At 46.7% G+C, this 26,514-nt stretch overlaps 1 protein-coding gene across 1 annotated transcript in view; it reads right to left on the bottom strand.

Annotated features, from left to right (window-relative positions):
* RTL1 (retrotransposon-like 1) overlaps positions 1-26,090 on the bottom strand; it is a gene marked incomplete at its 5' end in the record, with an annotated part of 47,628 nt that extends 21,538 nt beyond the window's left edge. The window contains 2 exons of the mRNA XM_015424411.1: positions 23,481-24,392; positions 24,447-26,090. Of these exons, the coding sequence (XP_015279897.1) occupies positions 23,481-24,392; positions 24,447-26,090 (2,556 nt within the window). The remainder of the gene's footprint in view (positions 1-23,480; positions 24,393-24,446) is intronic.
* Between the last annotated feature and the right edge of the window lie 424 nt (positions 26,091-26,514).

Below are 26,514 nucleotides of genomic sequence, written 5' to 3'. Positions count from 1 at the left end.
TCCCTGGTTGTCCAGGCAGCAGAGGCCTAGCTGGGAACCCGAGACCCACATCCTCCTCCTCTTTTTTTCCAGTCAAAGGCTTCCACCCCCCCACTGTCCCGGTGGCCCTGCACACATGAAGCTGCTTTATACTGAATCTGAATCAGCCCATTAGTCCACCACAGTCGATATTGTTTACTCAGACTGGCAGCAGCTTTCCAGGATCTCAGATAGAGGTCTTTCACATCAACTACTGCCTGATGCAGGGGATTGAAACTTGGGACTTCTGTACTCAAAGCACAGCCTCTTCCACTGAGCTACCGCTCCCCCATGAAATTTAAAGAGGACTCTCATACAGAAAATGAAGATCAGAAAAATTATCAGGGAATGTCAAGCTATGACTGTGACCTTTCAAATGACTTCGTGTTTGTTTTTCAATTAGTTAGAGAGCATACTACTCATAGCATAAAAGCTATTTGAAAGAGTATAGTACATACAAGAAACCAAATACCACAATTTGTTGCAAGACACTGGATAGAGGAACACCATTATAACTTTATGCTTCTGTACATCATAGGGTACCATGCGATCAATCAATCAATCAATCAATCAGTCATGGGATTAATTGCCTTTGGAAGAATGAGTATCACAAACATATGATGACTGTACAATATTATGGTGTTTACTGGCAAATAAATGATGGCCAGAGTTGAGATGCACAGATTAGACTGTCTTAAACAAATTTCTGAAAATAAAACTTTCTAATTTTTATCATTTTTGAACACATGGATTATTTTTGTTTGCTTAGTTTTATTCTCCAATTAGGGAAAGAGTTTAGCTGATACCTGCCTCAGCCCTTGTGATAAGGCGGGCTATAAACGCCAGTAAATAAACCAATTAAATAAAGACAAATTGGACATAAAAAGAGACATATCCAGGTCATCGTCTGTGTAAATAGATATCATCATTCTTAAACCCTTGGAATTCTGCCAAGTTGCATCCTACTGAGATCTGTAGAGCACAGTAACCCAAATTTCTCTTGCAATTTGCATGTTTGCTGCCCCAAGCACAATCAAATAAGTGTCACTGGATAACCTTTCAGCTCTTACTCTGTTCTGACTAATTTCTTTTCAGTGTGGGAACCGAATTCTGACACGCATGACACAAGCAGAATACTTGTGAATTAGTTCCATTAAAGCCATGCCATATGCATCTCACTTCACATGCAGAAGTATCTATGTGTTTGTCATCAGGTTTTCCCTATAACTCAGGAAGGGGTCAATATGTGTTCTTCAGTTTGTGTCCTATTTATTAATGTACCGGGGCAGCAGTAGACTTTTAAAATTAAAATTAAAAATGACGTAATCAAACTACTGCTAGCATTTTGCAAAGCAGTCCACATATACGAATGCTGCCTGTTTTCAGTTCTCAATGATCCTATTATGAATGCTAACTTCATTACACAAACCTAACTATGCAGTGGCATTTCAAATGGGGTTTTGCGGCTTTTAGAACCTAAAGAGCTAGAACAAGCACAAAGGCCGTTGTGGTCAGGCTGCTTCCTCTCTTACCACAGCAGTTGTGGAGATGCCATTCCAGTGACCACTTCTTCTACAATGAGTCAGTTTCATTTTTAACAATCTGACTCAGTTCTCTTTAAAGCACGCATTGGGGGGGAGGTGTTATTCCAGCATGATTTTTGTGTGCCTGACTTTATACAAAGGGGTCAAGCCAGATGTTAACCCCTTGGGATCTAGCCAGAGGAAAAGCTTCTGCTAACTATGGAATTGCTCTTTTCTCCTAGAAACGACAGTATTTTGAAAAGGCTGTATCTGCAAAGTTTGTGTGTTCCTCTCATGTCTTGTGTTTTCAAGAATGCTGAACAGGCAGATAATAACAGTAAAATCTAGACACTTGAAATTGTCAAATTAGAATTTGATAATGGAAGGGATCTGGTACTTTCGGCCTGGAAAGCCCCCACATTCAGAGCTCCAATTGTGTGCCAAAATTCATAATTTGCTGTTCACGATCAGAACTTCAGAATCTGGATCTCTGCTCCCCTCCTAGTTTTTGCACAAGTTTTTCCCTGCACTGTAATTTCATATCCAAGTGCTAGTACTCTTTCTACTTCCATTTTTGGTTTAATTTTTTCAGTCTTAACTCCCCCACCATATCTATCGATAGAGATAGGTAGAAGATACAGACATATATGTAGAGACAGATAAAGATACAGACAGATATCTAAAGATAAAGGTATCTCTAGAGAGCCAGTTTGGTGTAGTGGTTAAGAGTGGTTGTTACTCCTCCACATGCTTCCAGCTGGGTGACCTTGGGCCAGTCACAGTTGTCTCAGAGCTGATCTCAAGAGCAGTTCTCTCAGAGCTCTCTCTGAACCCCACCTACCTCACAGGGTGTCTATTGTGGAGAGAGAAAGGAAAGGAGACTGTAAGCCATTCTGAGACCCCGAGTGAAGGGTGGAGTATAAATTCAACTCTTCTTCTTCTAGAGATGGATATTTTTTTTTTTAAAAAGCACTAAAATACTGCTATATCAATATACTGCTGTAATGACAGGTCAAGCAGGTTCTCTGAATTCCCAGCTTTCATTTTTAAAAATAAGATCTATCTCCTTCCCTGATGGAGATATAAGGAAAAAGGCATTTCTCCACAAGGGAAAGGACTAGATACTTACTTAAAAAAACAACACCAAAAGCTTCAGAGAACATGCTTGAACTATCATTACAGCATTACCTTGCTATAGTAATAGCACTATTGCAGCCATTATATCTATATATCAACATAAGTGTGTGTGGGGGGGAAATAAAGGGGAGGTGCAGCTACATCAGCAATGATGATGCCACTGATGATGACAGCACTCTCCCTTGAAAATCCTGATTATTTAAGGCATGTGGGGAAGAAAATAAACTGACTCCACAACTCTGAAAAAGCAGAGGGGAGGCAGACATGTGGAAGAACCCTGCCCAAACCTATTCCAATGCTTGTGGATTGACTCCCAAGAAAATCAGGAGTAAGTCAAGCATGCAGAAAAATCTTTAAATCACTTGATGCAAATAGGGTTGAGCAACCTTGGTTGAGCATCAGTAATTGCCTGCAACTGTGGATGGGAGCCAGTTTCACCACTGGGATTTAAGCAGTATGCAGGACTGCATCCCCAATGAGAATAATCAAGGCAACTAAACTAAATGTTCCTTTTAAAAATAACTTTATAACGAAGTATCACAAATCATATTTGAATACATGTTTAGAAGAATTTCAGTCAGAACATTAGCAGCATTGCTAGCCATGCTAACCATGCCACATCAATTAAAAAAATACAACTTTAGAGCTAAGATGGAAAGTTACCTAATTCAGCAAACAGCTGCAGACTTCAGTTACCTTTTTTATAAATTTACCAACATAGAACACAGCAAACGTTCTTGAAATGTAGGAATGTCTCTTTTTCTCTTCAAATGACTCATAGTTTTTGTTTTGAAGTTTCTGAGCTTCTCTTAAGGTTATGGAGTGGTCAAGTGAAGCGGAACAGGTTTTTTAAAAAAAACCACACAAAAAAACCAGGAAGCCTGGCTGCAGTTTCATTGAGAAAAAGGACCATTCCTGTGTTTGATTGAAAAATAAATCTGCTGCTCTCAGTGAACCTTTGAAGTCCCCCAGCCCAGTAATTGTTTCACGACATTTGCAGCTTGAGGCAGCAAGAATGTTTGTGGTTGTTTTAAAGGCATCTGAGTGTGGATTCCATATGGTTTATTTTTTTTATCTGGGGGTTTTCTGTTTCCCCCCCTCTTACTTTCCCCATTAGGAGCCTCAAGCCTTCATTCTTTGCCCTGTACCCTGTATGAACTGCTGTTTTGTGAAATGACTGAGTGCAGCCATTGTAGCATAAATATTCAAGCATGCTTAATTCGGACCAAATCTTGGATTGCCTTTTTGAGTAATGGTTGATTTTAACAGTGTTCTATCAATACTACATTTGTAGTTTGACTTCCTAAAGCATTTGCTTGCTCAGACAAAAGGCCTCTTCAGATGTCTACAGTGAACTGAGAATAGCTTGATCCAAACTCCAGTGATTAAATGGCTTCCTTTGATATCAGTGTGCTTTCGACTGGGCATATGGTCCTCCACATTTACTACTTACTCTTGTTCAGAAGGCAAGAAGGACAAAATATGAAGGACTGTGGAAGGATTCATCATGTCATATACAGTTTTATGTAGCTATAGCAATCTACCCTATGAGCCCTGTAACTGGAGAGGGCTAATCACATAAAGTGTGCCATCACTAGCACTTAATTGTTAATTGTTGGATTGTTTTTAATGCTTAATGCTGTTTAAATTTTGTACATGGTTTTTATGGTACAGGGTACCAACACTGTAAGCCGCCCTGAGCCCGCTTGCGGGGAGGCCAGGGTATAAATCAAAATAAATAAATAAATAAATCATAATGCATTCGAACAAGCTACACACTTAATAAAAACTGTTATTTTCCACAGGAGGGGTGTAGACCTCTGTCATGGTTGACAAGGCCCTCACAACCATGCTTTGCCCCCAGTCCAAGATGAACAATGGGTTCTTGCTGAGCCAAACTTTGCCATGGCCTGTAGGACCTCACACCTACATCAGCACTGCTGTGTTTTGATGGAAGCATTGTGGATGTAGCTGGGTATGATTTGGTAGTATATGTGATATAGAATCTAGTTATCTAGATGTCCATCCACCCACCCACCCATCTCCCACATTTTTATCCTGCCCTTCCTCCAGCAAGCTTAGGCTTGTATACTGTATTCTCTGCTCCATCCCTTTATCCTCACATCAATCCTATGAGGTACATTGAGGTTAGAGAAAGGTGTCGACTAAAGATATCCCACCAGTGTACTGCATGGCTGAGTGAAGATCTTTTTCAGATCTTGCGAACATATACCAAACAGGGTTGGACCTTATGAACCATGAATGTATGGTGCACACAGTTCACAAATCTAACCCAAGATTTATACACCTGAATCAGCTAGCAAGAGTAGTTCATTTACAGCAGATCAAGTTCTGTGAAGGTAATCATAGCTCTAGTCTCTGTGGCATATGCTGGAAGAGCTTTCTCAGACACTAACAATTAAACAATTTTTGAGGCACGCTATTTATCGTAACTGTTGAATTAACTATATCCTTCATAGAAGTGACATTTGCAGGACACTGGACTGAGTGTAATAGTTGACTGTGTCAATACAGCACTATCACAGTCCTGTGCCTAGAAGTACCACTCAAAATGCAGCTAACAGTTCATATAATGTTGTTTCATACAAAACAGGTTTTTTCATATAAAAAATTAGTATGTCAGTGAGAAGACTAGGCTTTCATTCTTCCCCCTGAGACACACTTTTCTAAATAGAGGGTTTTTGGGGGATGCTGGTGGTTATGGAGAAGCATTCTGTTATGCAGTCTGAAGTGAAACACCCAAACACAGATTTATCACAGTTAGTGTTAGACCACAGTCTCATCATAAAGTTAAAAAAATTGATACCGTATAAAAGCATTAAAGTCCTAGAAAAATCTGCTGGATATAATAATTAGCATAGCAGCAAAAGACCAACATCATAAGAATAAAGCTGTGGACATTTGCTCCCGTTTAAAAAACCCAATTGCATTATATATAATATGCATATGTACAAATATATATTAAGTGAATAGCATCACATAATGTTTATTAAATAATATAGACAAATACATTATAAATATAGAAAGCAAAGTACATAAATTGCTTCACTGATTTGCTATCCTGAAAACGGCCCCCATAAATTCTCTTGTAGGAGACCTACACATTTCTGGTTGCAACACTACTTTGAGACTACATTTTTCTCAATGAAAATGATTGAATCAGAACCAGATGTTCTTTGTAAGTACAATAGAACACAGACTCCTTAAGTGGGATCCCTATCATATTTTTTGGCTAGGCACAAAGTAGTGCCATGACAAGAGCTTCAAAAGCAATCTAAGGCAAGGGAAGAACATAAGAGCAACATAATTTTGACTACCCGCTACACAAAGTCTGTGGAAGAACTAGAGCTGGTTAATGGTATAACTCAGACACAAATGGAGCAGCTGCTTAATGTAGTTTTGCCTGCATCTTGAAGATAATTTCTTTGGCTAACTTATGAGTTAAAGTTAATTGTATATTGCTGTTATCACAGCACAATAATAATTATGCCTACCCTACTGGTCTGGGTGGCTAGTATGCTATGTCTTGTTCCATCAACAAAGTTGTAGCCTGTATAATCCCAGCTATTGGTATCTTTCTCTTTTCTTCCTGACAAATTAGGGATTTTGGTGGTTACAGCCTACTTTAGAAGTCACTTGACAATTTAGGTTTGCAGGTACTATTCTCTAAGCACGGTAGAATAACATATCCCATGGGTTAGTTGTTCTCCATGTGTAGTAGTGGTGGCGATGGTAATGGTGGCTTCCAATTTTTCTCTCAAAAACCAATGAAACTGTACACAATTTGCACAAATATGGATTGAATTAGCTAGTTTGTGGGTCTCAGAATGGTTGTATCATATTGCTTACGAAGAAACAAAGCCTGTGGTCCCATTTTCAAAAATGACTATGTCAAGCCCACCCTGGGCTCCGGGGGCAGACCCTCCCATGGCCGTGACGTTTCAAAGTGGGGGAGGTTCGATGGCTCTGGGCAACGAGGCTCGTAAACAAGAGGGGGAGCATTGGGGCCTCAGATGGGTAGGGGACAGAGTTGAACGCCACTTCGCAAGTCCCTCTACCTCCATGCTTCAGTTCCCCAGCCTCTCAGCGTCCTCCCTGGACTGCTTGTCTCTCTGACAGCATCAGGTAGTTCCGAGCACGTCCTTCCTCCCTGGCCCCTTCGCTTCCCTCTCCTTTATACCCAGCTCCCTCGCTTAGCGCCGTCACCCATCCCCACCTCCCTCTCATTCCTCCCAGCCCGCCCCCCTTGATAAGCTCCAACGCCTTCTCCGTGGCCGGGGTGTGGTTGTAGCTACGCCAGCGGTGGTCTTGGTGGCCTGGGGCTGTGCTGCCAGCGCTGACGTGTACGGTTTCGCGAGGTCGTGGGGCCGCCATCAGCCTCTTCCTGCCGCCGTCGGCCTCTCCTGCTGCTCCCCGCGGCTCTGTGCTCCATGGTCGGGTGGGGTCGGACCGTTGTGTCCCAACTGTGCTGACAGGGCTTGGTGAGGTGGGGTCTTCTTGGTCTGCTGGTTCCCTGGGTGAGTTGGTGGTCGTTGGGGTCTCTGGGGTGTGTGGGTTAAGTCCTGGGATCCCTGAACCGGGACAGACTACATGGCTTGCATTCCCTTCTGACTACCTGGAATGAGCTTTACAGTAAAAAAGAAAAAAAAAAGAATTTTGTACATATTTTAGGATACCTGCTTACCAGTAACACCATAAAACTGTGTCCTATAACAATAAAGAGCACAAAAGCAAGACAGTCATTGATGTTCAGTTTAAATAAGAGCTTTCCAGACAACATTTTACAAATTCCTGATTGAAATCACTAAAGTGCTCTACTTGTTACTGTCAGATGAAGCCAAATTTGCCGTGCCCCATATATTCCTAATATACATCATATGTACCTCCATTATAGACATGCTGTTTCATTTATAGAGGCCAGCAGACTTTAATTGCAAATCAATGCAGCAACAAAACCAAGGGGAGCACATTCTTGTTTCCTTAGATGCAGCAATAAATTTCTTTTAGCCCAAGCCTGATATTCAGGCTGCGAGCTTCCATCATTTAGTCTGAGATGCCCCATTAAAATCAGTGGGTATGTTCTAAAATAAGAGGTTTTAGGATTGCAGCCTCAGCATACCATTTTTATATTTGTATTTTCAGGTGATTTAGATGAGCTAACAGGGCACTTATAAATTATATTTTGCACACTATATGGTCTGTCAGTATGCATGGAATCATGGAACTGGCATGGAACAGTATGCATGGAAATACAGAACTGGCCTGTTGCATATCTATACAATAACATAAGTAGTATTGAGAAAGGTAAAGCCCAAAATATATTACTGTGCTGACCTTCAGTTATGCTGGTAGAGACAGAGAATAGCTGTTATCTGTTGGCACTGGCCTAGGATAAGAAGTTGACATTTCTTTTAAAGTTGTCATTCTTTTAAATAATACATGACGACAAGGATGGCACAAGATAATTTTGAGATTCAAAAGTCAGTTCTGTTTTTTCACATTGTATAATGATGCCGTGAAACTGCACCCACATTGTAAGACTTTAGGTTATCACATGGTGCATATTGTGAAGAAATCAAAGTCGCATGCTTCTTCAGAGTATGGAAAATAAGTCAAGCCATTCACTCACCTTTCTCTACTAGAAAACTCTCCTCATTTCCTAATTTCTAAATTTCCATCAACAGTTCCTCATATTAAGAACACTAATCCTTTTGACATTTGATGTGAACAATAGATAATGATCATAATAATGTTGTGGGGACAAGGTGAGAAACTCAGGACCAAAATAGTTCTTTGGGTTGGATCCCAAGGTGCCCTTTGGTTCCTGAACAAAATCTTGTGACTTGGAAGACTCCTTTCATTAGCAGGACTGAAGCCATGAGCAAAGAACATGAACAAAGCGGAAGAACATCTTTGCATGCAACCCATTGTTTACCTCATAATAACTGTTAACAGAAATACATATTTATTTAGATCTACTGTGCAGTGTTCCCTCTAAGCTGAGTTAGTGTGAGCTAGCTCACAATTTTTTCGCCTCTGGCTCACACATTTTTGTCTTAGCTCAGGAAGGATGGTTCCAGAGCAAACTAATTTATGCAGTCGCCAAATCGCTTGCTCACAACTTTAATGCCAGCAGTTCACAAAGTAGAATTTTTGCTGACAGGACTCCATAGCTTAGAGGGAGCATTGCTACTGTGGTTGCTTCAGCCCTTTCTTAACCACTTTCCAGTTCCCCTGCCCACCTGGCCTAGTTTAGTATTTGAGTCTTCAAATCAGGGAACAAAGAAAAGCTGCAGATCTGACATGTTCTGGACCTCGGGAACTGGGTTTACTAAAGTAAGGACTCAAAATGTTTCATATAAATTAGTGTACTAACAATATTGCCAAATAATCAAGTGTTCTTATCCCCATATTACAGATTGCAGTGAGGAGGTTTTGATATGTAGAGGCTGTGGTGTGCTTTAAGCACCCAGGATGCTTTTTTATGGCTTTGGTGGGATTTCAAACCAGGACTATCCTGATCTGCCTTCCCTTCTTGCCTGCTTTCCTAGACTGCAAGCTTCCAAGAGGTTGGGGGGACCAGTGTGTGGCTGTGGTTACATGGCAAGGCAATTGCGCTTTGTTCCCAATGTCATTTAAACCGGAAATTCCCCCCCCCCCCGAGTTGGGATGTTCACACTTCCCTCCCTGAACTGCAAGCTCGCCTTCCCGCCTTCCCCGCCTGCCCCCCCCCAGCAACTTTCCAGCCACTGGCCTGATGAAAAGGAAAGAAAAAGGCACCTTTGAAAGAATTCTCCTTTCCGCCTGACACTGCTGGCTAGCTGGGCACGCTCCCCAGCGCCGGGGGCTCCCTCCCTCCCTCCTAACACTGCAGCTTCGGGGACTCCAGCAAGGCCTACTCACCTGACAGCCCGCCCCCCAGCTTCCTCCCCCAGAAACTTTCAACGCCGCCTCCATGCCGGGGACTCTCTCCTTCCCTCCTAATGCCGCCTCGGGGACTCTGGGGGCAGCAGGACCATGAGCTCTGTGCTGGATGTGCTGAACGTTCATAGCAAGGGAGTGCTCATGCGCTCAAAGGTGGAAGCTGGGGGGAAAAACACCCCTCATCGCGCGCCAAGAACGGTCAGACAAGCCTAATCACAATAATTGTGAGAAATGGCTGTCCAGATCATCGAAATCGCGGATTCAATGTGCAAATACCTGGAAAATACTTGATTTTCCTGGTACAGGAAAATGCGGGAGAGAACCACAAGGATTGCGCGAGTGAGCCTGCTTTGCCATGGGAGGCGGATCGGCCTATCTGATCAGCAAATTTAAATGCGGGAGAGAACAGTGGCAAAACCCGATCAAAAGGACTGTGTGACCGCACCCTGTATGTGAGGAGCAGAAGCCTACTTTCAGGGAAACATTAGCCCCTTGCTCTTTTACCCCAGAAAACTTGCTGCCACCATCTGGATTAGTCCTCTTTCTCTAAATCTTCTTTGCAGCAGCCTGAGGAGGGGCATTTATGTGTGTATGGAGTAATTACCCCCATCTTTCCCTGCCTCTAGCTTGGCTAGGTGTTTGATCTCTGTGTAGAACGAATGGCTAAGTCTGTGGGTGAGCGGTTTAGGTGCAGTCTGAGATCTTAAAAAGGAAAAAAACCCCTTTTATTTAACTAGAGAACTCTCCTGTCTCTAAGAACGCTCAATGGGAACATGGCTACTGGTGTTATAGAATTTAAGGGTAAACAAACAAACAAACAAACACATAAACACTAACTAAATGTCTCTAGTCACTGATTTTACCTTGAGATTTCTTATGGAGAAATGGACACAAGACAGCTGGAACTTATAAAAACAGAAGATGATTGTTGTGGACTTCATTTCAGCTTTCCTGTCAGTTCCCAGCCCCAGCCCTTGGTTTGGACAGCTTGCAGAAAGGAAGCTGAATCTTTTAACCCTTTTGTCCCTAGCTGGAAGGGGTTCTGTTTGATTTGTCCTGAAATGGGAGCTGAGTTCCATATTTTTCAGCAGCTGGCACCTTACTAATAGGGTTCATGGTGTTTCCCTGGCTTTGAGGACCCCTCCAGAGAGGATATGAAAAGTTTCTTGGGGATGCCTTCCTTCCTTTTGGTGACCAGTGTGTATACAATTGGAGGCCTCTGGGGTTGTCAAACCAGCTTGTGTGGGATGTTTCACAAGGACTTCCAGCTCTCATGGTGTTATAGTCTTAAAACCTTCCCAGCATCTTTACTGATATCGAGGATCAAGTGTGTAAGATGGCAAATTGCTTGACGATGACTCTTTTGAGTACATGCCTACCAAGTCTTACTCTTTTGATTATATAAACAAAGCTGTCATTAACATAGGATTAACAAGTCTTTTTTGTGTGTGACTTTCAGAGCATGTTCTAATGGCTGATGTGGCAAAGCCAACCCGTGTTAATTTATACCAAGATACATATATTTACTTTTAGTGAAGTGATGTTAGGTCATTACTTTCTATACGTACATATGTGCCCTGAAGTCACAACTGGCTTATAGTGACCCCAACAAGGAGCTTTCAAGGGAAGTGAGAAGGAGAGTGGTTTGCCACTGCATTCCTCTGCAGAGTCTTCCTTGACTGTCTCTCATCCAAGTACCAACCCTGCTTAGTTTCCGAGATCTGACAAGATCAGGCTGTATACTATGTGGCCTTCCCTCCCATGATCTCTGAGATAAAATTAAAAACAAAATCTATTTGAAACTATATAATAGCAGGAAAACACCCAAGTAAATACCAGAATTAATTTGTGCTGACTCAGTAAGCCCAAGAGACATACAACCAATAGTTTAAAGGTATGGTATAGAGTGGGGATGGACATGAACTGGGAAAATGGAGGTTTATCATGAGGTTTGTGATGAGGTAGAACAGCCCCCCATGAGCTAGAGACACCAAACTTGCAGTGACTCTCCTCTGCCTCCAAGTCTGCCGAAGATTGGGTTTAGGGGGACCGAGTTACAACCCCCCAAAGCAGGTGCACCCAGGAAAGTGCTCTCTGGGGGAAATCACAGCTGCAGGTTCAGGAGTGTGGGATGCCCCTCTGCCTGCTTTCTAAATTTGGTGAGAATTGGCTGTGGGGGCCCGAGTAGCAGCCCCCCAAAGCAGGTGCCCCCAGGAAAGTGCTGTCTGGGGAAATCACAGCCACAGGTTCAGGACTGTGTCTTACAGACCCCCTGCAATCTAGAGGCATCAAACTCACAGAGGACCTCCCTGAGCTTACCCTATTCCTGTCTTCCACATTTGGCTGTTTGGGGCCCAAGCAGCAGTCCCCCAAACAGGTGCCCTCCCAGAATGTGCTCTCTGGGGAAATCACAGCTGACCATTCTCCTCAGGCCCAGGAGGTGGTTACATACCTGCCTTCCCTTGGTGACTGGGATTTGGGAGTGGCCTGCCACACTCCTTCTCAGGCCTGGGAGATAATCACCCAGTTGTGAAGATGGATTTTGGGGGTGGCCAACCCTTCCCTTCTGGCCCAGGAGGCGGTCACCCACCTGCCTCCTCGTTGGGGACTGGGTTTTTTAAAGGGCTGCCACATTCCCCCTTTGGCCTGGGAGGCGGTGACCCGGTTGTGGAAATGGATTCTGGAGGTGGCCAACCCTTCCCCTCATGTCTGGAAGGCAGTCACCTGCCTACCTCCTTGTTGGGGACATGGATTCTGAGGGTGGCTAACCCTTCCCCTTGGGCCTGGGAGGAAGTCACCTGCCCATTGTAGCTGTAGATGGGGAAACCTTGGGTGCAGTCTATGAGCTCACTTGTACAGGTGGATGTTTCACAAGGTAGAAGTAGGTGTTGTGCTATGAGGTAGGTCTTGGTTCATGAAGTGGGTGTTGTGCTATGAGGCAGATCTTGGTTCACGAGGTGGGTGTTGCACTATGTGGTAGATCTTGGTTCTTGAGGCAGGTGTTGCACTATGAAGTAGATCTTGGTTCTTGATTCTTGGTGGGACACAACTCATGAGGAGGCAGATGTGGACGAGGGAGGCTGGAATAGATGATTCTTGAGGTGATGCAACTCGTAAGGAGGCAGACATGGATGAGGAGGCTGGAAGCAACTATTTTGGGGGGATGGAATGTGTGAGTAGGAGGACGTGGATGGGGGAGGCTGGAAGCAGTGGTTCTTGGGGAGGCACAGCTCACAAGGAGGCAGATGTGGACTGGGGGAGGCTGGAAGTGACAATTCTTGGAGGGACACGACTCATGAGAAGGCAGGCATGGACAGGGGAGGCTGGAAGTGATGATTCTTAGAGGGACAAGTCCTTTTGTGGAGCAAGAAGTGGCTAATTAATAGGAAACAGAGTGAGTGGGCAATTTTCACAGCGGAGGGTGGTAAGCAGTGATGTACCACAGGGCTCAGTATTGGGTCTGATGCTTTTTAACTTGTTAATTAATGATTTGGAGTTGGGAGTAAGCAGTGAAGTGGCTAAATTTGCAGATGACACTACATTTTTCAGGGTGGTGAGAACCAGGGAGGATTGTGAGGCACTCCAAAGGGATCTGTCAAGGATGGGTGAGTGTTTGTCAACGTAGCAAATGGGGTTCAATGTGGCCAAGTGCAAAATGATTCACATTGGGGTGAAGTCCTCACTATAGAGGCACATTGAAAGGGTCTGAACTGGCAGAAACAGACCAAGAGAGAGATCTTGAATTCGTAGTAGATAACTCACTGAAAATGCTAAGACAGTGTGAGACTGCAATAAAAAAGGTCAGTGCTATGCTGGGGATTATTAGAAAGGGAACTGAAAACAAATCAGCCAGTATCATAATGCTCCTGTATAAATCGATGGTGCAACCTCATTTGGAACACTGTGTACAGTTCTGTTCACCACACCTCATAAAGGATATTATAGCTTTGGAAAAAGTGCAGAAAAGGACAACTAGAATGATAAAAGGGTTGGAACACTTTCCCTATGATGAAAGGTTAAAACACTTGGGGCTCTTTAGCTTGGAGAAACGACGGCTGAGGGGTGACATGATTGAGGTTTACAAGATTATACATGGGCTAGAGCAGGTAGAGAAAGAAGTACTTTTCTCCCTTTCTCACAGTACAAGAACTCATGGGCACTCAATTAAATGGCTGAGTAGTCGGGTTAGAATGGATAAAAGGAAGTACTCTATTGTATGTATAGACGTATGCAAATAAAGGCTTGTCCCAAAAAAAAGGGAAGTACTTCTTCACCCAAAGAGTGATTACCCCATGGAATTCATTGCCACAGGAGTTGGCGGCGGCTACAAGCATGGATGGCTTCAAGAGGGAATTGGATAAACATATGGAACAGAGGTCCATCGGTGGCTACTAGCCACAAGGTATAGATAGGAACTCTTGGTCTGGGGGAAGTGATGCTCTGTATTCTTGGTGCTTGTGGGAGGGCAAACAGTTGGAGGACTTCTAATGTCCTGGCCCACTGGTGGACCGCCTGATAGTACCTGGTATTTTTGGCCACTGTGTGGCCAGAGTGTTCGACTGGATAGGCCATTGGCCTGATCGAACATTGGCTTCTCTTATGTTCTTATGTTCTAACTCATGAGAAGGCAGACATGGATGGGGGAGGCTAGAAGCAATGATTCTTGGGGAAACACAAATGCTACGGTGGAGGTTTCACAAATTCCAGTGAGGGGGCATGTGGCAGAGCAGCCTTCAAGCATGAGGGTGAAAGGCCCTTGGTAAGAGTGGCCACAGCCAGAATCCATCTCCCCAGTGGGGTCGGTGAGGGGAGGCTGGAATCAAGAAAGACTTTTTAACATGACAACAGAGTCCTGGGTGAGAGCAGCCACAACCAAATTCCATCTCCCCAACAGGGTGGGTGAGGGGGAGGCTTGAAGTACTAAGGTGAGACACAAGTTGTGAGAGGTCAGACATGGACAATTCTTGGGGGGACGGAGATCATGAGGATGCAGACGTGGATATGGGGAGGCTGGCAGTAACAATTCTTGGGGGACAGATATGGTGAAGGGACGTGTGTGGACAGGGGAGGCTGGAAGTGACAATTCTGAGGGGGATGCAAGGGCATAGGAGGCAGTGTTCATTAATGGGGAGGCTGGAAGGAACAATTCTTGGGGGACACAAAGGCATAGGAGGAGGCATGCATTGACAGGAGGGAGGGGGACACAAACAGGAGGAGATGTTCACAAATCCCAATGAGGGAGGGTGTGGGCCCTCAGCTCAAGAGCCCAATAGCTAAGACCCTCTGCTCAGTGTGAGCGGGACACCATGTTATGCCAGCAGCTGGATGTTGCTTCATGACATAAGTTGTTCTGTGAGGTGAATATTGGCCCTCTTAGGTATGAGGCAGGTGTTTCATCATAGGGTGGATGCTGCTTGGGTTGTGGGGGGACCCCCAGCCCACCCACCCAAGCAAAGGTGGCCATTCTCCCACCCAAGCACCAAAAGCACAAGCCATAGGCTGCATGCCAGATGACTCAGAGAGGAGTGAAGGAAAGGGGGGAAGGGGGGAGACAGGAGTCCTGGATCTTTACTCCCAAAGGTCCAGAGAGGGGTAGCCCAGCAGGGGGAGGTTGACCTTGAGGAAGGCCAACTCATCCATCAGGGCCGGGTCCATGCATGAGGGCTGGGGGCTGAGGATGTCTCCCAGAAGGGAAAATACCCCTCACTTTGAAAGCTGGGGTGGTGGTGGTAGGAGAGGAAACTCATGGCCACACAGGACAGGTGAGGACAGATGGCAGCCTTGTGTGACCAGTACTCCAGGAAATTGGAATCAGCAGGCTCGGGGGGCGTGTCAAGGTACTCCTTCAACATCACCTCTGCTGAGTCCTCTGCCAGGGCATGCCTGGCCTCCCCAATGCCACCAACCTCCCAGCTCACCAATGAGGGCCAGTAGGGATTCTTCACGGTTGGGCTCTTGGGGGCTGAGGTGCTAGGCTGCTGCTCCTCCCCTCTCCTCAGCCTCTTCCACACCTGTTCCCTCTGGCCACATTGGTTGGCCTGCATCCACCATACTTCTTTGTAAAGGTCCTGCCTCCACTGCATAAGCTCCACATTACAGAGAGTGATGCTGTCCTTATGCGGGGGTCACAAATGCAGACCATTTTGTACTCCCCCTCTATTGGGCCGCTGGCTGTCCACCCTGCGTGCCCTGACCTCTGACGTGCTGTCTCTGCCTCAGAGAACTGCTGGAAGCCTCAGATATGAGGGCCTTGTGGAGTTACATCACCACCACCGGCTGGCCAGACTGGCTTGGCAGCAGTGTTTCATTCTCTCCCTCTCTCTCTCTCCCTCCCCGACTGCCAGTTCCAGCCTTATCTCCTCCCCAGCTTCCGCATTCATGCTTCCTTTTATTTCCCTCTCCACCCTCCTTCCCCTTCCCCCATGGTTCCCCACTGTGTCACTGTCCTCCCTTGCCTTCCCCATAGGCTGGCCGACTAGTCCTTCTAATACCAGGGCCTGTGCCTCCCTTCCATCTGCTCCCTGGCTCGCTGTTGGATTACCGGCGAGGAGGCTGCTCACCTCCTGTCTCACCTCCTGGGTCTCTGCCAGGCCGACCCTGTCTTGCAGTGTCAGCAAGTCCCTGTTATTGATCTTTGGACCTTTGGGAATGTGGCATGCCACTCTCGCCTGCGGCCCAGGGCCCGCCCTGGACTCCCCTCTTCCGTGCCCTGGGCCGGTGCTCCCCTTGGGGGTCCTGGCCGTCCAGCCTGTTCTTCCTTTTGGGCTGGTGGTTGAGGGGCCTCTGAAGGTGAGCTGCCACTCACCAGGGACAGGCATAGCACGGGCATTGTCAGCCTCCTGGCTGGAGGCCCAGGACTGCTACAGCTCATGAGGCATCACCCATTTGGTCTGGGCCCCCCGGCAGGGTCTGGGTGTGGCTCCTGTTTCCTGGACCTTGAGGGAATTCCCGGCCTTGGACTGGGACACCCCTCCCTGCAGAGAGGATGCAACTGGGTGGCCACACCTGTCCACAATCTCTCCATTAAGGCCCTGGCCCTTGGGAGAAGAACTGTCTCCTGTTCCAGTGCGGGGGCCAGTGCCCAGTCCAGTCTGTATGGGAGCAGAGGATGTAAGTGGTGTCCTGGAAGGGTTCAGGACATGCACTATTTAGGAGAGGGTCTGCCACTCGTTGGAACTTATGCAGAACTCCTGTCCCCTGCACATAATGGGCATTGAGTAGATGTCCCGCACGGCACTCTTCTGCTCCACCAGACACACAATCACTGTGTAGGTGGAGTTCTAGCGGGTGGGCATGTCCCGTATGAGCCAGTGTTTTGGGGGGGGGCTCCACTTGCCTCTCACACAGCTGGAGTGCAGACTTGACACTGTGAGAGAAATGGGCAGCCAGGCACCGGCAGGTCTCCAACAAGGAGCGCGACTCCAGTGTGGCCGTCACAAGATACCGCCCGAGCTGGGGACAGATATGCAAAGCTCCCACTGAAGGGGAAGTTGTGTGGGTGGGTGGGTTCTAAGCCGAGGAGCCCACTGGCTTGAGCCCCTCTGCCTGGCTGTAGCAGAGGGACAGGGGTGGCTCAGAGCCTTGAGCCCACCAGACACTACCCCAGCTGGGGAGAGGTGTGCAAAGAAACTCCCACTGAAGGGGAGGTTTTGTGGGTCCTCAGCCAAGGAACTCACTGGCTCAGCCCCTCTGCTCGTCTGTAGCAGAGGGACAGGTGGTGGGTCAGAGCACTGAACCCACCAGACACCTTCCCAGCCAGGGACAGGTGTGCAAAAAAACCTCCTACCGAAGGGGAGGTTTTGTGTTTGTGTGGGTCCTCAGCTGAGGAACCCATTGGCTGAGCCCCTCTGGTTGGCTGTAGCAGAGGGACAGGTGGTGGCTCAATCAGAGCCCTGACCTGTAAGCAGGCACCAAGCACACCCAACCCCACTGTTTTCTCACTGAATGGCTTTCAGTTTCCTTTCCTCTCTGCATCTTACATCTTCTCTGCCTAACTGCCTGCTGCTAAGTGAAAAGAGGTGTGTGTGAGCTGAGGGTATATATATACATTCTGCTCCCATAGAGCAGAATGGGAGCTCTCTTGTTGGCAGCCAGAGCTGCCTGTCAAGCTTTGGAGGGCTACTATAGGTGTTTTCAGGGCTGCAGAATTCCCCCCCCCAGTTGCCTTGACAATTAATTCATTGGTGCCACCAATGTAAAAAACAGAGCCACCAACCAGCCAAGTTTGTGATGAACTTAGGTTCGTGCCCATTTCTAGTATAGAGTACAATGAAAATGTATATCTAGCCTGTTGGGATAAATTCCCATCAGTTCAAAGCCAGAGTAAGCCAATAGGAAATGACCATTAGACTAAGCAACTGGAATTACTTGCCAGATATCAAAATCACAATCCAAAATGTACACTATAATCCATAGAGTACAGATATAGTCATGTTGTTAGCATTTCAGTTCATTTCAAGCATAATTTTATTGCAAACAACTCCAAATGAAGATCCATAAAACAGTAATAATATTCTACATGTAAAAGAATGGCAGCAGAACAAGGTATAATAAGAATTCGAAGTATTCAGTCTAAGTTTCCAGTTCTCTACAATGCCAATGGAACAGGTAAAGGTAACACACCTAGCACTGCAGCTGGTAGTTATTATGATTTACATATGTGAAACTTTTTCATAAAAACATAAGCCAAAAAGTCAAATCCCTGCCCCGAAGAGCTTGCAAATTTTGACTCTGGGTAAGACAATAAAAGAGCCGTGGTGACTCAGAGGTTAAGATGCTGGGCTGCAGACCATAAGGTCTGTAGCTTGGCAGTTCGAGACCCTAATGCCACGTGACAGAGTGAGCTCCCGTCTCTGGCCCCAGCTCCTGCCAACCTAGCAGTTCAGAAGCAAGAAATTGCAAGTAGATAAATAGGTACTGCTTCAGTGTGAAGGTAACAGCGTTCAGTGCACCTCAGCATTTAGTCACACCGACCACATGACCACAGAGAAGTCTTCGGACAGCGCTGGCTGTTCAGCTTGGGAATGGAAATGAGCACCGCCCCCCTAGAGTCGGATTCGACTGGCTTTCGAGCAAGGGAAACCTTTACATTTAAACTTAAGACAATAAAGGGAAGATTAAAGGAAGGCAAAGATAACAAACCAATTAGAGAAGTGAAAACAAAGGCAGTAATCAAATGCAGCACTATATCACAGAAAACGGGGGGGGGGGATGTTACAAGAAACATAACTCTAATTTCAGATGGGCTTGCGGACTAAAGGATTAACGTGAAGCCTTCTTGGAAAAGATGATGGAATTTAAGGGGAGAGAAAGGAGGGGGGTACCACATAGAAGTTCTGAAAGCTGTGGGCATAAATGGCAGCAAAGAAGAATGAGTGGAGTAATTTAAAGGAACTGTTAAATACTGGGTTCTGGACAAATTGCAGTGATCAGCTCTAGTTTATTTAGTGATTTCAGGAACACAACAAGGACACCCAGCGGTGTTTGAGCCCTGCTTATAAAGCATGCAAACACCACACCCCACACACCCCCACTCCCTAGGATAGGCTATTTACATTACACGGCTTATCTATAGGTCAGTTCCAGGATCCTGGTCAGCTATTCTTCTTGGGGAGCAAGCTCACCCTGTTCAAGGTCCACATTCAGGGATGGCTTAGGCTCAATACGTAACACCAGAAGACTTTGGAGTAGTTATTTGTAAAATTCTCCATGATTTTCATGGGGTAGCCACCTAGAACTCCATTTTAGCTCGGTGGTCTTGTATCAGATATGCCCAAAGCCATCTTTGTAATAGGGAAGGATACCTCGAGGGAACTCCTGCAGGTGGCCACAAACTCTGCTAATAACAGAGCATAACCCCAAACTGGTGTTTGTGCTGGTGTTTATTTTCATGTGAAAGTATCATTTATGGTGATGGCCTCTGTTCTTAAGCGCTTCAGCAATGAATCAATTGTCCACAAAACCCAATGCATTGTGCTATATAGTCCCTTGTAGAATCTATTTATGGAAGAGTAAGGCTTTGTTAATGTTCCATTTTCCAGAAGTGATACAGTTCACAGAGAAATCACAGGACTGCAGAAAGAACTTTTAAAAGTCAGACCTGCTTTAATTTGGGATAGTTTAATTATGCTGTTTCATAACCTGCCTACCCTGAAGAGTAGATCTGAAAGGCTGCAGGGGCTCCATTGTGGTTGGAAGAGTGAGGAAACGTCTATAAAAGGCACACTGTATCTCAACAAGACTAGACTACATTTGTTATGTATATTTTAAATTCCCCTAATTTTTGCATGTCTTTAAATTAATTATTCTTTCTTAGACATCAAAGAAAAACGAAGGACATTTTTACTTTTAACAGTTTGTACTGTAATAATTATCCTGTTGCTCCAATGACAGGGTTGTACACGTCTTAAGTTTTTGAGATTACCAAAGGAAATGCAGCTAATTATAGTCTAAAATAAATTACAGTTCTAGTGCTTTAAATTTTTGGTCTCCTTTGCTCACATACAACCCAATCCATCTGTGGGAAGTTATCTAAAACTAATCCTTGGGAATCCATCAGGAAAGGCCATTCTCATGTCCATCATGACTGTAATGACATTTGTGGATTTGCTTATTGATCTGTTCCAAATACATACCTGTTTGAATTCCAACTTTCACTTGTTTGTTTTTGTCCCAGCAGTGGCCAACTCCGCTCTCTCTAGTGGTTAAGTGTGCGGACTCTAATCTGGGAGAACTGGGTTCGATTCCCCACTCCTCCACTTGCACCTGGCTGGATGACCTTGGGCAAGGCATAGTTCTGGCATAGCTGTTCTCAAAAAAGAGCAGTTTCTGTCACAGCTCTCTCAGCCCCACTTACCTCACAGGGTGTCTGTTGTGGGGAGGGGAAGGAGTTTGTAAGCCGCTCTGAGACACCTTTGGGTAGTGAAGGGCGGGATATAAATCCAATCTCTTCTCTTCTTCTGTAGCCTTCTGAAAGAAATTAGACAGAACTAAATGCTTCATAAATTCAGTCTATTTCTAGTTTTGCATTTCTAGGACAATCAGATTCCATCTTTTTGTTTCTTAAAGTGGAACTACAGTAGAGTACACATTACGTGAAGCTCAGTCATCTAATGCTCCCAGTTATTTAACGCAATAAGTGTCCTTGAAAGCAACCTATATAAATAACTCTTCTTTGCATTCAAGTATCTGGTTATGCGTGTTTTGTACTCTGTTGTGATGTTTGAAAATGAATAATGAGAAATATACTTGACAATAGTTTGAATTTCACGTCTCTCGTAACCTAAAGAACATTCCCTTATCTTTGTCTGCCATATTATTTCTTAAAACTCCCTTACTTTGCAACTAAATATTGATTTGCACTCCTCTCCCTTATTTCCCTAATTTATACCTTGTCAGATTTTTTTTAAAAAGAAAGACAAATTATATGGGTTACCCTTTTTCCCGTAACATAACTGCCATCTTGGCTACCATGAAAGAAGCCTCAAAGTTATTCCTTGCTTGTGTTCATCCTGCCAAGTCCTGACTTTTTAATCAACAAAATTCAGGGCTCCCAGGCCACCTCCTGCCTTGTCAGTCACTGTTGCAATGATACATGACACTGAACCTGTGGGATTCTGCAGTGATTAAAATTTCCCACACAGTGACTTTGGACAATAAAACAACAACAACAATAACAACAAAATGACCGTCTTCACTCAGGTTCTCATTCTTTGGGTTCTCCTCCATGTCTAGGAGCAGGGGGGAAAATTACTGATGGGATCTGGTTGCATCTTATCTCTAAGGCACCATATAAACATCCTGCAATTTCACATACTATAGATACCTGATATGTATTTTGAATTGCAAGAGCATAATTTTGGACAATGATGGCTTTATAATATATCTCTAAACAAAAAGAATCTTGGCTTTTAAACCAAAAGAGGATTTATAGAAAACAGAACAGAGTGTTCAATAATGTGTAAAGGGAGTGGTCCTCTCAAAGTGATCTTTCATATAAATGTGCCATTACTTTCTCATCTTTGAAATGTTGAAGGGAGTGTTATCTGCGGTATCTTGGACACGTGGTTAAAAATAAGTCATTGCTTTTGGAATGGAGGCTGTCCACTCATATAATCCAAAATTTATCAATGGCTACTAGCCATGGTGACTGAGGGGAACCTCCACATCCAGAGACACTAGTCCTCTGAATCCCAGAGTCAGGTGGCAACACCAAGGGAAGGCCTTGGCCTCTATGCCCTGTTGTTGGCCATCCAGAGGAACTGGTTGGCCACTGTGTGACACAGGATGCTGGACTAGATGGACCATCAGTCTGATCCAGCAGGGCTCTTCTTATCTTTTCAGAAAATTTCAGAATAATCATATGGTAATTCCCCCAATAGCAAGTTTTTCTCCTTGCAGTAAGGGTGGCCCAGTTACTCCTACTGCTTGGGTATGGGGATATTACTTCAAATGCTAATGATAGTTGTCTACCATTACAGGACCTCTCAGCATTTCTGGAACCACTCTTTGGTTTAAAGAACCGTATTGCTTTCAGAATCTGTTTGTTTATACAGAAAACAAACAAACAAAAACCCCTGTGGTGCATGGTTTTCTTTAGATAGCTTATGTCTCTATAGCTTTAATTAAGTTGGTCTGGATCTGGAATAAAACCTTCATAGGTGTTTGTGGATTGGAATATAGAAGACGAAGACGAGGACGAGGATGAGGACGAGGACGAGGAGAAGATTGGATTTATATCCCGCCCTTCACTACCCAAAGGTGTCTCAGAGCGGCTTACAAACTCCTTTCCCTTTCCCTTCCCCTCCCCACAACAGACACCCTGTGAGGTAGGTGGGGCTGAGTGTCACGGCAGGACCAGGGGGCGTGACACAAGCAAGCAAAAGTCCAGGAACAGTCCGAGGTCAAGCCGGGCAAACCAGGTAGCAAGGTTCAAGCAGGTTTAAATCACAGTCCAAAAGCAGGGTCAGACATACCAAAGTTTCAAGTCCATAAATCACAACAATACCAGTGGAGTCAGAGATGAACGCAGGGTCAACAAAGCCGAAGGTCAAAAGCCAAGGATCAAGCCGAGAAGAATTCCACAAGGTCTGGAGCAGAGATGCAAGGATTCAGGTCCTGAACAAACGACGTTGCCAGCACAAATGACTGCTGGCAACAGACTTGCATATATACAGTGCTAGCTAATCAACTCATTAGCTAGCCAGGAGTGAGGACAGGATCCTGTCAGTAATCAGGGCTAAGAGATCTTCTGGCACGCATGCGTGCATTCTGCCTTCGCTCTCTCAGCTGTTGTCTTCTTACATTCCTGAGCCTGGTTACAGGTGGAGGCGAGTCTGATGATGAATTACTGGGCTGCAGCAGAGACTGATCCCTTGCAGGTGTTCCCTGGGAGGCTCTATCCTCCTCACCACTTAGATAGCTTTCAGCTACAGGATCCAGTCTTTGCCTTTCTGCTGCAGTACTGTCCTCAGGAGCCTGTTCAGGGTCCTCAGGAGCCTGTTCAGGGGCATCAGCAAAGGCAGGCATGACATCAGCAGGGGCAGGCATGACACTATCCCCCCCCTCAGGCCCCCCCTCATCGAAAGGGCCAGGTTTGTCCGGGTAGGCTGTATGAAAGTGCCGGACCAAGTCCGGGGCATGCAGGTGAGAGGCAGGTTCCCAGGATCGATCGTCAGGACCATAGCCCTTCCAGTCCACCAAGTACTGCAGGACACCCCTATGAAGGCGGGAATCGAGGACCTGCTGCACCTCGTATTCCTCCTCGTCATCGATCATGACAGGAGGTGGGGGTGCTGGTGGAGTGTCCCGGTTCGGGTCCGGAGGAGCTGTCAATTGCAGGAGGGATCGATGGAATACGGGGTGAATCCTGAGATGGTCTGGTAGAACAAGACGGAAGGCTACAGGGTTGATCTGGGCGTCTATTTTGTAGGGCCCAATGAAGCGAGCGTTGAGCTTGGCACAGCGGCCAGGAGCGCGGAGGTACCGGGTGGAGAGCCAGATGAGGTCGCCGACTTTCAGGGGTGTCCCTTCCTGTCGGTGGCGGTCCGCTGCCCGTTTATAGGCTTCCTTGGCATGTTGTAATTGCTCCCGAAGGAGTTCGTGAAGTGCATGGAGCTCTTGGATCCTGGCATCTGCAGCAGGAACGTCAGATGGGGGTTCAACGGGCAAGAAGAAGCGGGGGTTATATCCATAATTGGCTGCGAATGGGGTGACTTGGATGGACGAGTGCACCGCGTTATTGTAGGCGAACTCGGCCAAAGGTAACAAGGAGTACCAGTTGTCTTGTTGGTACGTGGTATAACAGCGGAGATATTGTTCAAGAGTGGCATTCGTTCTCTCCGTCTGGCCGTCGGTTTGGGGATGGTACGCGGATGACAGGTGAACCTCCGTCCCCAGTCCCTGGTGCAATGCCTGCCAGAAGCGGGAAGAGAATTGCGGGCCTCGATCTGATATGATCTGTGCTGGGGCCCCATGTAGCCGGAAGATGTGATGGAGGTAGAGCTGGGCAGTTTCCGGCCCGGTGGGGATTTTCGGACAAGGAACGAAGTGCGCCATCTTTGTGAGGAGATCCACCACCACAAAGATACAAGAATGTCCGTGTGAGCGGGGAAGATCGACGATGAAGTCCATCGAGATGATTTCCCAAGGGCTCGATGGGACAGGGAGCGGACGAAGGAGGCCGGAGGGCTTGGCAGGAACCTCCTTGGCCCGGCGGCAGACATCACACGTGCTCACATACTGGTCAACGTCGGCCCGAAACCGGGGCCACTAAAAGTCTGGGGTGAGCAGATGAGCGGTTTTGTGTTGCCCGAAGTGTCCGGCTGGAGGTGCATCGTGGGTGAGGCGCAGGATGCGGGCTCGCAGGGGTCCGGGAGGAACATAGACCCGGTCCCGATGATAGAGTACGCCGTCTTTGACCGTTAGGTCTTTGGAATCCCCTTGTTGTACCTCCTGAAGGCGTTGTTGAGCCCAAGGGTCTGTAGCCTGACTGGCCCGAATGTCCTCAGCGAGGGATGCAGGTTCGGGAGCTGCGGCGAAGACGTTAGGTGGTAGGATACTGGTGTCAGGTGCTTCCGTTTTCGACGTTGGGGTATATTCCGGTTTGCGGGACAGAGCGTCGGCTTTTTGGTTTTGCGTCTGTGGAATGTAGGAAATCGTGAAGTTGAACCGCGAGAAAAAGAGGGACCAACGAATCTGGCGCTGGTTCAACCGGCGAGTGGTTTGGAGGTGCTCCAAGTTGCGATGGTCTGTGAGTACCTGTACTGGATGACGGGCCCCTTCGAGGTGATGACGCCAAACCTCGAAGGCGGTCTTGATGGCCAGTAACTCTCTTTCCCAGATGGTGTAGTTCTGTTCGGCTGAGGAGAGTTGCCGGGAGTAATAGGCACAGGGTTGCAACGGCTGAGAGGGATCCGCTCTCTGGGATAGAACGGCCCCTAAGGCCACACTAGAGGCATCAGCTTCCACTACAAAAGGAAGGTTCGGGTCAGGGTATCGCAGGAGGGGGCCGGTCGCAAAACGTTGCTTCAAAATGGCGAAGGCTTGGTCAGCTTCCGGGGTCCATCGGAAGGGTTCCTTCAGGCGAAGGAGACGGGTCAGAGGCTTGGTGAGGTCGGCATAGGCGGGTATAAATTGGCGGTAGTAGTTGGAGAACCCCAGGAGGCGTTGAACATCCTTCCGGTTTTGGGGAGGCTGCCATTGGAGAATGGCTTCCACCTTCTTGGGGTCCATCAGCGTGCCTTCAGGGGAGATAATATGCCCCAGGAACTCAACAGACTTACGATGAAACTCGCATTTTTCTAGTTTCGCATAGAGTCCATGGGTGCGCAGGCGGTGCAACACTTGCCTTACGTGGTCAATGTGTTGAGGCACGGTGGCGGAAAAGATCAGGATGTCATCTAAATAAATTACCACGAAGCGGTCGAGGAGGTCACGGAAGATGTCATTCATAAAGCGTTGGAACACTGCAGGGGCGTTGGTCAAGCCAAAGGGCATGACCAAGTGCTCATATTGGCCATAGCGGGTACCAAAGGCGGTCTTCCATTCATCTCCTGCCTTGATTCTCACCAGGTTGTAGGCGCCACGCAGGTCTAGCTTTGTGTAGATTTGAGCTCCCCGCAAACGGTCCATGAGCTCAGGGATCAACGGGAGGGGGTACCTATCCCGTATGGTGATTTTGTTCAGGGCCCTGTAGTCATTGCAGAGCCTGAGGTCTCCTGTCTTCTTTTTCACAAAGAGGACTGGGGAAGACAGAGGAGACGTAGAGGGCCGAATAAACCCTCTGGCCAGATTTTTGTCCAAATAGTCCCTCAGCGCAGCCAGCTCCGGTTCTGCCATTGGGTAAAGGCGGCCTGAGGGTAACGGAGCGTCGGGGATGAGGTTGATGGCACAGTCGTAGGGCCGATGCGGGGGTAGCTGGTCTGCCTCCTTTTCGTCAAAGACGTCTGCATAGTCCTGATAGGTGGCAGGTAAAGCGGGAGCCGCAGCGCCCAGCAGCAAAGCAGCTGGTGATGGTTCTGGCGATGGTGCTGAAGACGGGGTGTCTACCATCGTTTCCACGGAAGGCGTGGGTGCAGGACTGGTGCCGAACTGGAGCTCCTGATGTACCCAGTCTACCTGAGGGTTGTTGTGGCGCAGCCAGGAGAGACCCAGGATGACTGGAAACCTCGGCATCCTCACCAAGTCGAAAGTTATTTGTTCCTGGTGCTGCTGTATCCACAAGGTGAGTGGCTGGGTTTCTTGGACGACGGGTCCGGAGCGGAGCAGGCGTCCATCAATGGCTTCTACAAGCGCTGGGGTTGCCTTCTCTTGAAGGGGAACGCCGTGTTCTTTGGCAAAAAGAATGTCCATGAAACAACAGGCGGCCCCTGAGTCCAACATGGCGTGGATG

This window comes from Gekko japonicus, unplaced genomic scaffold (genome assembly GCF_001447785.1).
Source record: "Gekko japonicus isolate JY-2015 unplaced genomic scaffold, Gekko_japonicus_V1.1 scaffold26, whole genome shotgun sequence".
Lineage (NCBI taxonomy): Eukaryota > Metazoa > Chordata > Lepidosauria > Squamata > Gekkonidae > Gekko > Gekko japonicus.
The sequence above is the reverse complement of the archived record's forward strand: the minus strand, read 5'-3'. Positions and strand labels throughout refer to the sequence as shown.